This window comes from Stenella coeruleoalba (genome assembly GCF_951394435.1).
Source record: "Stenella coeruleoalba genome assembly, chromosome: 13".
In the NCBI taxonomy this organism is placed as follows: domain Eukaryota; kingdom Metazoa; phylum Chordata; class Mammalia; order Artiodactyla; family Delphinidae; genus Stenella; species Stenella coeruleoalba.
Window position 1 is genome coordinate 69,071,337 of NC_137159.1, and position 12,576 is coordinate 69,083,912.

Consider the following 12,576-nt stretch of genomic DNA (forward strand, 5'->3'; position numbering starts at 1 on the left):
TGACTCCCTTGAGCAAGAGGCGGGGTGAGCTTCACCGCTTATGGTGGAAGGTAGGACAGCAAAGGGGCTCTTAGGGGGCTCCTGTAAGCCCCTGACCCCCATGCTCTGGCCTGCGCCCCTCTTCCAGGGCAGTGACACAGAATCTGAATCGGCCTGTATGAGAGGTACCATCCATGGCTCAGGGTGGGAGGAAAGATCCTGCCAGACCTACAGTCAGTGAAAGTTTCTGCCTCTGAGGCTTAGCCAGTGACCTTGGCCCTCTTCCTCTGAACCCTGTGATTCAGAACAAGGGCACCAGAGATGAGAGAGAGGCTCTGGTTCAACACTTCTGGACCCATTTTTGGTTTTGCCCAGACCTTTCTTATATCCGCCTAGGAAAAGAAGCCCAGGAGGCTGGAGCTGGCAGGTGTGCCAGGGCCTGGAACTACCTCATGAGCAAGCCCCTGAGAAAGTGTGGGATTCTGGTCCATGAACACATCACTGGAGCCACTCCAAGGACTTTAAATTTGTTAGGAAATTGTGAGTAGCTGAGCAGGGCAGAAAGAACCTGAATGCCAGGGACCTATTTCGGGCACCAGGGGTATCAGTCTCCAGGGAAATTTTAGAGCACTGACAAAGTCATCATCACAAGGCTCTGGGAAGCCTCTGCCCCAGCTCCACAGCTGTCCTGGACTCCTGCTCTCCAAGGTAGGCTGGTTTCAGATGTGCACACTGGCCCTCTATCTTCTTCTCCTACTTCTTCTCTATCCCAGGCACAATTTGTCTTTTTGGGGCCCAACATATGCACTGGGATTGGACAAAAGCTCTTTTATTCACTGACATCCCTTAGCCCCTCTCCCAGTCAGGCGAGAGAAGTTTGAGGAGTTACTAGACTCTGACCCTGCATAGACGAGAAGTGGTGTGATGAGGACACCAAAGAGACAGTGCGATGAGGCACACATGGGGAAAGGGTCTGTAAAGGTGCAATCTTTACCCTATCACACGTTTCATGCCCCAGTTTTAAGAACAAAACATATAGGGATGAGCTTGCATAAGATGTGGTCAAAAGGACGGAGGCAGGCAGGCACTGAGGTGTGAACTTCAGTCAACCCACAGGCGTCCTGCTCATGGTTGCTATGCTGGCAGCCGCAGTCCAGGGAGAATCCAAAGGTGGGATAACTACCCCTAAGCCTCAAATGCATTGATACTTTTCCTGAGTTGTCTCATGTGGTATGGAATGAGGCTGGCAATGCCAAAGGCATGGGCACCGAAGAAGATGAGACCAGCCCCCAGAAAGGTGTACTCGCTTAGGAATGTGGCTGACACTCAGAGTTCTTGGTACACAGAACTGCAACAAAGAAGGGTTAGCTGCTCTGGCAGCTCCAGGACAGGATCCATCCAGCTTGGCTATCGGGATCCTGATAGAGATATCGCAAGTGGCTGACCCTACCAGCTGACATTGGCTCAAATCCCAAGAAAAGCACAGGAAAAAGAACGCTCAGGAAAAGACTGTCATCACTGCCTAAGACCTCACAAGGGTAGGGATACGAGGGCTGCTCTCTAACAGACTAAAATTGGGACTGCAGCTAAAAAGAAGAATAGCTGGGTGACCCTGTATGGCCAGGGTCAGTTATACCATCAAGTACAAAGATGGCATCCTCACTGGGGTGGATGCCATCGATGCTTCTGAAGATGGGAGTCTTACAAGTAGAGGGGAAAATCAGGGTCAATGTCAGGACAGGGCTACTTGCTCTTCTCTTCACCGAGTCCAGCGGACTGGGCAGCAGAAGGCACCCTCACTGGGTCAGCACCTAAGGGCAGAAGAAGATGGCATCTTATTAACCAGAAGGAATGATCACCCAGAATTTAAAGCCAAACCCCTATAGGTAAGGATACAAATACCTGTAGTCCATACTATAAAGATATAAACTTTCCACTAATGACTCATCTGAAGTTAGTGTCTAACCTTTTCTTTCTTACCCTTTAATTATTGCTGCATTTCAGTTTTCATACCTCACTCTTCTTCATCTTTTAATAATTATCACCACTAGAATTATCTTCCCCTCTTCTAAAATGTTCTCTGTGTCCTGTGATGGAATTTGAAAAACACGTATTTAGTAACAAGTTTTTAGTCCACTGGTGAAAAAATGGTTACCTTGCAGTTACGCATTCACATCACTAGGTGGCACTGGTGTGAATAAGGGGGATAATCTCAGGCACTTTACCTTTCTCTTGAGTAAATGCAAAGAACTGCGTCCTCTAACTTGTCTTCGACTACTGCCTTTTCTAGGCACAGTCCCCCACCCCATTCTTTTCCTTAACTTCCACCCCATTCGTTAAGCTTAACAGTCATAGGAGGCCAACATCACATTCAAACTGTCAGTGTGTGGCATAAACAAACTCAGAAACCAAGTGTATCCCCTTCTCTTTCTTCACTTTGCCCCAATACTGACTTGAGACTCCCATAGTTGGGAGTTCACAGTTTCACCCCCAACCATTTCCTGCACCCCTATTCCAGCTCTCATCCCAGTCCCTGCCTGTGGTTCTCACCTGGCCTTGGAGGCTGATTCTGGACATTCGGCTCATATTTTTTCTTAGCTGCTTCCTCGGGTGGTGGCTTAAGTGTTCCCCAGCAAAAGCAGCAGCAGCAGCAGCAACAGCAACAGGTAAGTAGAGCACACAGGAGGACAAGCATCTAAAAGGTGGGAAAGAATGGCTTCAATCCGGCACAAGCGTCTAAAAGGTGGGAAAGAATGGCTTCAATCCGGCAGTTCTTGTGTATTTCCATTCAAGTTCCCCTCCCTCAATCCTTCCAGCACCTGCTATATGAGACAACAGAAGCACGTGTCCTAGGAGAGGGGGATTAGCTGTCCTAATAGAGGAGGGTTGCCCCTGCTTCCTTATTCTTAAGAGACTAGGAAGAATTGTGTACCTTGAACCAACAGCTATTCAGCGTAAAATAGTATGTGACGCCTTCTTCGCCAAAGTGGTCGTATATATATATTCCCAATGAGCCATGCCGGTCGTAAATTTGCCGCTTCTTAGGGTCACTCAGTACGGAGTGGGCTGTGTTGATCTCCTTGAATATTTCTGCTGCTTGAGGGTCCCCTGGATTCTTGTCTGGATGATACTTCAAGGCCAGTCTCCTACCCAAGCAATACCCAAAGGAGGGTGGGGAGAGGATGGGAATGGCTGGGGAGGGAGGGTTAGGGTGAATGACAGGGATAGGTCTCTAGATGGTGAAAAAACAATGCATGAGATATGGTACAAAGGATGGAGGCACGCAGCCCAAGTCTACATTCCTTCTCGTGTCACACTGAAGAGGATGATGGCCCCACCTGGTCCCAAAGTGAAGGCTTGGGGATTTAAAAATGGGTCAGAAAGCAAGGTAGAGGGAAAAGGGTTCAAGGGGGAGAATTGCAGGATTCAATAAGGGGCTGATGTCTGAACCTGTAGGCCTTTTTGACGTCTTCAGGTGAAGCACCCTTCTTAAGTTCCAGCACTGCATAGAGGGTTGATCCAGTTTTGGACAACGGGCGGGCTGCTTTGTCCACGTGAGCCATGATCTGGGTCAGAGGAGAAGCAGCATTTGTGAGAACTTCCACAGGTGAGGCCACAGAGAAGCGAACTTCCAGTGACAGGAAGCTCATCGCCTTCAGGGGCGAGGCAGGTAAGTGGCTACAATGGGACAAGTATAAGACAACAGTGACTGGCATCTGTGACTAGCAGGAGAGTGCAGGTGACAAGACCTTCGAATTTTAAAGAGGAAACATCTTCTCCTCACATTTCCCAGTGTCCTTCAGATGCACAGACCTCCAGACACCCCACATTCTACAGAGGTAAAGCCAAAGGAGGTCTAAACCCTGCATAAAGATCGATTTTGTCCAGAGCTACTGGTACCTTAAGTAAACAGCCCCGAGCCTGTCCAAGCTCATTACTGGGTTTGAAAGACCAGCAGGGCCCCAGCCCCTGAACAGCTTGGGTGCGGAATCATGGCGATCCCCAATTCCCAAGGGAGAAGCAAGTCAGACGAAACCCTGCGCTGCCTAAGAGAAGTCAGGCGTCCAAAAGCCAGGCCGGGAGGCAGTGCTTGCACCTAGGCCAGACGCTTTCTTCCTCCTAACCTCCCCGCTCAAACCCTCCCACCTCTGTCCCTCAGGGAGAACAGAGGGGTGAATCAAGGGATAAAGGAGGAGCTGTGGGGCAGACCAGAGAGGTAGCAGCGAGCAGGACCCCAGAGGGCCGGGGGAGCGCTTGGGAGGCTGCGGCTTGGGAGAACCAAGGCAACAAGCTCAGAGGGAACGCTCTGGTTCCCCAGGTCCCCTCTGGCTCTGTGTGGACCCCCCCACCCCCACCCAGCCTGGCGTCTACCTCGGAGTCGCTCTCTTCAGCCAGGGAGGCCTCACGCAACCTCCATCAAGGTGTGAAACTTCACACGGCAGCGGGCCAGTGGCCGACTGCGCCTGCGCGCTGCGTCAACACTAGGGGTCCCTTTTTGGCGCTGCAGGTAGGTCTGGGAGGGACTTATTTCTCTCGCGGGGAGCCTGAGCGTAGGGATCGGCCTGGCACCAGCGGCCAAGGGCTGCGGAGTGTGGGTTCCAACTGCACCCGCGGATGCAGCCTGCAGGGCCGTCCCTTCTCGGGTGGGAGGGGACTCATTCGATCAGGGACGTGGCTCACCAACTCACCTAAGGAAAGATAACGGCGCTTGCAGACCGTGGCTGTACGAGAGGTATGTTTGCTACAAACCTTTCTCAAGAGGTATATTACCTTCTCAGCCTTCTTTTACGGAATTTAGGGGTCTCCACTTGGTCCTTTTTTTCCTTTCTGCCGGGAAACTCCTACACATGCTTTAAGACCTACATCGAATGTAAGTATTCCTAGGAAACTTTCCTTCATTCCCTCAATTGTTCTCACCTTCCTCTGTAAAAGCAGTTATCCTATCATATTGTAATTAAGATGGCATGTTCCTTTAAATTGATGTCTTGAACATTTCCAAAAGTCATTACTGTTCTTCAGAAACTTTCTTTAAATACTATTACATCACGAGGATGTACCATAATATAATTATATAATCCAGATTGGATAATTGTTTATAATCATTTGATAGTATGATGACCTTATTATGAAAATTCTTATCTTTAAATCTACAAATAAATCTTTTTTTTTCTTTAGAGTAGATTCCTGGAAGTGGAATTATTGGGTCAAAGCGAATTTTTTTGAGGCTTTTGATCCATATTGCTAACTTTCTTTCCAGAAAGTTACCAAAAGTACCAATTTACCTCCCTAATTTACATGCTACTTGCAGGGCATAAGAGCACCTATTTCTACTTAATTCCTGTGATCTCCTACAGGTTTGCATCCCTTATAATTTACCACTTCATGATGTTGGTTTTCGTAACAAAGGAGCACTCAATGGCTCCTATAACATGGAATTGAAAGAACTTTATTGTTTCAGTCCTATCTCTCTGTTACCTGTCTTGTGACTTATTATCTCTTCCTTTTATTACTGTTACCTGTGTACATTTACCTTCCCTTCTAGGTTTTAAGTTGTAAATACTGCACCCCAAAGATGTGAGCCATCTGAGCAAACTAAAGAGTCCATGTGCAACAGGCACAACGACCACTGAATTAGTTTATTTCTGTAGATCCGTGATCAGTGTAGGGGTGGGGATGAAAATCTTTGGTATCCCTCACTGAGTGCATAGGTTCTGGGTTAGATAAGTTTAGAGGTTAGTCGCCTAAAGTAAAGGAGGTAAAGCTAACAATTTTTTGATGGTTTGTACTATGCCAGATTTCTCTAACCTCCAGCCTTTCGTCACCATCATGGAAGGACAGAACTAGAACAGCCCGAGTCATTTCTTTACCAGCACTGGGAAGAGAACAGAAGGCACTGGAAGTGCAGTGCATTTACAGGGAATGTCTCACCTCAGTCTACAGGCCCAGTGTGGTCCGGCCCCTGCCTCTCACTCCAGCTCTACGAAGTACCACTGTCTTGCGTGCTCTGGTCTCTGCTGCACTGCTTTTCTGTCAGTTCTTTGAAGACACCGTGTTCCCTCCCACTCCTCTGCCTGGAGGGCTCCTCCCCAGGCTACGTGCGTAGCTGACTTCTCATCCTTTGTGGCTCTCAGCTTTGTGCTTCCTCGGAGAGTCCTTCTAAATTGAGTTCCACTTCTCTCTCCCCATTTCGTTAACACCCTCACCCTGATTTGTGAATATATATTTATCTCACGTTGATTTGTTTAAGGTCTGCCTTCACCGGTAGACAGTGAACTCCGTGAGGGCAGGGACCTTGTATGTTTGCTCACCATTGTATCCCCAGCACCTAGAACCATGCCTGGCTTATGATAAGTGAATTAATGATTTGCTGAATGAACTATAGCAGAGGGAGCCCTCTGCTGGTCCAGTGGAGGCCCAGAGTTTGGGCCATAGCAAGAATTGCCTGGGACAGAAGCAGATAGCTGGGGAATTGGACAGGACTGCAGAGCCCACTTTTCCTCATATGATCTGAGACAAGAAGAGACAGAAGGCACTAGGCGAGATAGTAAGGGCGATTCTGGGCTCCTTGTTTCTTGTTTGTCTTAGTTTTCCTCCAGTTCCTAACACAGTATCTGGAATATTGTAGGTACTCAATAAATGTTGGTTAAGTTGAATGAACAAGCATGCTTTTGTGTACCTTTTCTGACGCACTTTTACCTCATTGTCTCCTTTGATCCTCACAACAGCCCTGGGAGGTGGTATGAGCCCATCCCTGCTTTACAGAAATGAGCCCAAGAAAGACGGCAAATTAGGCTCTGAGAAGAGTTAGTAAACAGCTTTCACATCTTGCCAGAGGCTCCAGAATGTTATTACTTCTTATCACTGCCCTCTGACATTCTAATTAATTCTAATCATAGTGGCTCTTGAAATAGCCATTATCTTTAAGCCTTCTGCGCCTCCGCTCTGAATGAGATGACACTGCAGCCAGCAGCTGCAGAGATGGGAATAGAGCAAGCAGGTCAGCTGGCATCCTCTGGCCAGGGGCCTCCACTTGGCCTTTACCTAGAAGCAGACCCTTTTTGACTCCATTTTCCATGCACACAACTAGGAAGAACGTACAAGCCAGGAGTCAGAAGCCCTAGATCTTTGTTTTGGCTCTGGCTCTAACAGGCTGTGTGATCTTGGACAAGTCACTTAATCTCTGAGTCTCTTCCCTCTTCTGTAAAATCCTGTGCTGTTTCACAGGGTTGAGGTCAAGACTAAATTAAATTTGGTTGTAAAAAAAAAAATGGAAAAAATTTGAAAAAACCATGCTAAAGAATGATGACAGACTCAAACCTTTTCTGGAATCATTTGCCCTCCCATCATATGTTGAGTCAGTGATCTTAGAAGTTTACTGTGTCACAGAGCCATTTGGTCTTTCCTGGAGAAAACCAAGAAGCATCCCTTATTTATCCACAAACAACTAAAGTTTTAGTCATATAGCTGGAATATACACATACAGACGACAGACATTGGTATATTTATACCCAAAATATCACGCTCTCCAACATATGTAGTGGGAGAGAGAGATCATAATTTGTCACACCCAACCCCCAGGTTCTAGAATCGTACAGATTTTGAGCTGGAAGGGACCTCAGAAACAACTCTCATACAATGCCTTCCTTTTGTAATTGAGAAAAGTGTGGCCTAGAGAAAGGGATTAACCTGCCCAAGGTCAACCTGTGAGGTCCAGACCTGTCTTCTGACTCCAAGTTCAGTGTCTGCTCCTCATACACACCAGCTCCCTTTCCACTTTAAAATCTAAGTGTAGAAACAGACCAAATCTGTAGTTGAGATTCACCTCCTTTCATGGTGATGTCAGGTAATATCCTGCTTTCCCTCCCCCCAGTTGAAGGCATACATACTACATGTGACTAAAAATACCTCTGGCCCCGTTTGTTTGCCTGTCCTCCCCAGGGCAGACGTCTCGTGGTGGGAGGTAGAGGGTTTCCAGTTAGAGAAGCTGCTTTATACTCCTGTCCTCTCTGCCCTGCAACCCCAGACTCTGCAGACCTAAGGGCAGGCTAACAGGGCACACCTGCCTTACCTGTAAAATGGAGGTAATAGTCTCTGCCTCTTAGGGTTGTTAAGAGGATTAAATATTTAATCTGAACAGTGCTTGGCATGTGGTAAATGCTATGTCATTGTCATCATCACCATCATCATCATTCTTTCTATCCTGTCTCCTCCCAATTTTGTGAAGAGAGAAATTGCTTTCCTTCTGTCTCTGGGAGGAAGGGGGTAAATCAGGGTCCTCCCTCTAAGAAGATTTGGAAATTGTCATTGGAATCCTTCCATCCCCTTTCTACATTCTTTTCTCAGCCCCTTAGAACCCTATTTTCTCATTCCTCTACCCAGTGCCCTCTGCCCTCCAAAATAGCCACAGTGTTCCCCAAGCAGTCAAAACTCCAACATTACCTCTCTCACTTCCTCTCCTTTAAACATTTCTAATAAAAATGATTACCTCCATAAAATTATCTCATCCCTATGGGTTAGGTGGAAAGCAATCTAATTAAAACCCTATAATTCTGCTTATAGTGAGAACAACTATTAATACTTCACCCTCTTAATTCTTAACCAACACAAAAGGAATAACTGGCAGAATCTCAGGCAGTATGACTGAATGAAGTGAAAACTATGGGGCTCTGCTTTGGGAAGAGACTTTGGGCCTTAAATCTCTCCTCTCCTTTCTGTTCAGCTCCACCAACTTCATGTCTTTTCAATTCTGGGGCTCTGCATTATTCTGTGTCTCCTCCTACATCTCTGATAAGTTTCCTGTCCCTTGCTGGCTCCTCTCCCTTCTTTCATTTCCTCTTTGTGGATATTCTATATGGCTTGGTCTTTAAGCTCCTGCTTCTGCTCTCTCCTCTCTACTTCAGAGATGCAGTCTATGGGCGTGGCTTCAGCGGGCACTACTCTGCTTTAGCTCAGCTTAGTGTCATCCACATGCCAGTCTCCCATTGCCTCAAAACCACACTCTGAAATCTGAGCTTATGACCTTGCCCCCAGACTGGCTGTTCCTCTTGCTTTTTCTATTTACGTTAATGTTATGACTCTTTCCAAGATAATGCTGCTCAAAACCCAAACATCAGCGGGCTGTGGACCATTATTTCCCCCAAATTCAGGCCAAAAAACCTTACGAATTTCTTTTTTCAAAATTGCTCTTTCATCATCCCCTTCTTTTCAGCTCCCACAGCTTTGAAGCGCCTCAGTTAAAGGATTTCCATGTCACACTGACTGTTGTCCTAGCCTTCTAACTGTTCTCCCTACTGCCAGTCTCATCCTGGATACTGGTTACCAGATCAATGTTCCTAGAGCAAAGCAATGTTACCATCGTTACCACTCCTTTGCTCATAGCCTATGGGGTGCAAAACAACCCTTAAAATATGGCAATGAAATCTACAATCTGACACCGTGTTATCCCTCCAAATGCATTGTCTGCTATTGCCCTGAAGTAAACCTTCCATAACCATCAGTCTTTTTTTCCTCCTAAATATTCCTGTTCTTTCTCACCTCTATACCATTGCTCTCACACCAGTTCCCCTCATGAACTGTCCTTTTAATTAATCAGTTCACTTACTCAACAAACATCTATTAATCGCTCCTCTATGCCTAGTATTTTGGATACAGTGATAATCGGCTCTCATAGATTATAGCTTAATGTGGAAGATAGACATTCATTTATACCTTCAACAAATATTTATTAGGTGCTATCCTCTGCCAGATTCTGTTCTAGGTACTGGGGATATAGCAACATACAGAACAGACAAAAACTTCTGCCATCATGTAGCTTAAATTCTGGTGAGAGGAGATAGACAGTAAACAAGATAAGTAAAATATTCAGTATGTTAGGTGGTAATAGTTGCTATGGAGAAGCATAAAGCAGGGATGGAGATGGAAAAAATTTGAGGGAAGACTGCACTTTTTAAAAGGATAAGCAGAGAGGGCCTGTACAAGTGAGATATATATATATATATATATATATATATATATGTATATTTTGTATTATTTATTTATTTATTTTTGGCTGCATCGGGTCTTAGTTGCGCCCATTGCGGTGCGCGGGCTTCTCTCTCTAGTTGTGGTTCACAGGCTTTTTAGTTGTGGTTCACAGGCTTTCTAGTTGTGGCCCGTGTGCTCAGTAGTTGCGGAACACGGGCTTAGTTGCCCCGTGGCATGTGGGATCTTAGTTCCCTGACCAGGGATCAAACCCATGTCCCCTGCATTGGAAGGCAGATTCTTAACCACTGGACCACCAGGGAAGTCCCTGTAAAAGTGATATTTGATTCAAGACCTGAAGCAGATGCTCAGGTGAGTCGTGAAGACATCTGGCAGAGTGTATTATAGGCAAAGAGATGAGTAAATGCAAAGGCCCTGGGGTGGAACACACCGGGTATGTCATAGGACCCAATTGCACAAAGGCCAGAGTGGCTGGGGAGTGAGGTGGGAGTAGCATGAAATGAGATCAGAGAGGGTTAGATTGCATAGGGCTTTGCAGGCCAGTGGAAGGCCTTTGGCTGATACTGAGACAGAGACTGATGAAATCTGGCCTAGTTGCCTAGTCCGGATTGAGGATAGACTATAGGGCAACAAAGGTAGAAAAAGGAAGACAACCTAGGAGGCTACTGAAGTAATCAAGAAGGCAGACGATGGTGGTTTAGACAAGGATGGGAGCAGGATTTGTTGACAGATTGGATGTGGGGTAAAAATAGAGAAGTCAAGGATGACTCTAAGGCTTCCGGTCTGAGCAAGTGGAAAGATGGAGTTCGCATGTTCTGACATGGGAGGACTGCTGGAAGAGAAGGTTTGGGATAAAGGGTGGCGATCAGGAGCTCAGTTTTTGATGAAGCTTGAGATGCCTATTAGACATTAAAGAGGAGAGGTCAAGCTGACATTTGGGTACATGAGTTCAGAGTTCAAGTGAGAGATCTGGGAATCATCATATAAGCTGCCATTTATTTTTTAAGTTTCTTTTTTTAATAGAAACTTTCAAACACATATAGAAACAGAATAGTACAATGATTCTCCATGTACCCATCACCCAGCTTCAATAATCATTGCTTCTTGCTGTTTCTAGGTAGTATTTAAAGCCTTGAGACTGGATGATATCTCCATGGGACTAAGTGTAGGAAGGTAAGAGAAGAGGGTGACCAAGTCCTGGGACATTCCAGTGTTAAAAGGTTGGGAAGATGTGGAGGAACCAGCAAAGGAGACCGAAAATAAGCAGTCAGTGAAATAGGAGGAAAACTAGATTATGGTATCCTGGAAGCCAAGTGAAAAAAGAAATAATCTCCAAATAACAATTTAATTACAGTAGGATAAGTGCTAAGGCAGGAAAAGAAGTGTGCAATGAGAATGCATAACATGCGCTAGGCTGATTTGGGGGGTCAGGAAGGCTTCTCTGAGGACGTGACACGTAAGCTGCAGCCTTCCCTCATCTTCCGTATCTCCAACTAAAATCCTGCTTCCTCCATCCTGCTTCCACTCTGACAATCAGCTCCCCCTTTCTGGGATGGCTTTATCGAGGACTATGTATCAGGCACTATGGTGTGCTGGGGACACAGTGTTGAGAAAGACAACATCTGTCTTCAGAGAGCTTGTACTCTAGTGAAGAGACTGACAAGTAAACAATTTTGTTAAAACGTGGTGAGTGCTAACATCACCGAGGCACAGTGGGCCTTGAGATCACCAGGGAAGGGCACATAACCCACCCAGGGGTGGGAGGGGTCAGGAAAGGCTTTCTAGGGGTAACACCTCTGTGCATACCCTTCAGCTTAGCTTGGCCCTTTCAAGTGTTAACCCTTGCCCACAGCCTTGGATTCCAAATCTTGCCTGAGATCCCTGGCCCAGCCTAAATCCTGACCTCAGCACTGGGCTTTGCTCTCCTTCTCTCTCAATATGAACTGTTCCAGCCTGGGTCTCCCTGAAGCCTCCTTCTAAGCTGCTCTGTTGCCTTCTGCTCTGGAAGCTGGCACTGACCTGTCCTCTCGGGAACATCAGGCCTTCCTGCCTCCACAACTAAGAGTAGACTAAGGACTCACCTTAGGGAAAATTGGTATCTGAGGAAGGCGTAAGAGCATGTGGGTAAATCAGTAACCAAAGTCTGCAGAATAGAAATCTCTTGCAATCAAGTTAAAGCCAGGATGGGAGAGAACACGTCTATCTTGTTCACCAGGAATCCGCAGCTAGGATAGCAGGGCACATGGCAGGAATAAGTGTTCAGTAAATGTTGAATGAAGACTAGAGTTCCATACAGGGCACCAGCCCTCAGCTGTCCTTCTAACTCCTGCACAGTTTTCCTAGTTCCTGTCCAGATGCAGAATGCCTTCCTCAGACCTGGAATTCAAGAGGACCCTTTGCAAAGATTTTCATAGGGCCTTGATGGTTCTTTGAGAAACAGGTGCAAGCTGTCTGTTTCACTGCCAGGCTTTTCATGCATAAATTTCCAAGCAAAAGAAACTGTTGGTATTCTCCCTGCCGTTGCACTGGACTTCTGGAGGCAGCGAGTTCCAAGGCCAGGGAGGGGAGGCGAAGGGCAGCCCTGTTATCTGTCTGCTCCGACGCCCCTTTCCAGTC

General features: G+C 46.6%; 1 protein-coding gene across 3 annotated transcripts; it reads right to left on the minus strand.

Annotated features, from left to right (window-relative positions):
• Positions 1-1,663: 1,663 nt before the first annotated feature.
• Positions 1,664-12,133, minus strand: DNAJC5G (DnaJ heat shock protein family (Hsp40) member C5 gamma). 3 transcript variants are annotated; one of them, XM_079941124.1, is made up of 6 exons: positions 12,042-12,133; positions 3,430-3,545; positions 2,912-3,125; positions 2,530-2,674; positions 1,993-2,066; positions 1,664-1,790 (listed from the first exon to the last, which is right to left on the minus strand). In XM_079941124.1, exons 1-5 carry the CDS (start codon positions 12,078-12,080, stop codon positions 2,011-2,013), a joined length of 570 nt encoding a protein of 189 aa, XP_079797250.1. In that variant the 5' UTR covers positions 12,081-12,133; the 3' UTR covers positions 1,664-1,790; positions 1,993-2,010. The 3 variants fall into 3 exon arrangements, with proteins under 3 accessions (XP_079797250.1, XP_079797251.1, XP_079797249.1); XM_079941125.1 differs by lacking the exon at positions 12,042-12,133 and adding an exon at positions 4,351-5,275; XM_079941123.1 differs by lacking the exon at positions 12,042-12,133 and having other exon boundaries at positions 3,430-5,275.
• Positions 12,134-12,576: the final 443 nt, after the last annotated feature.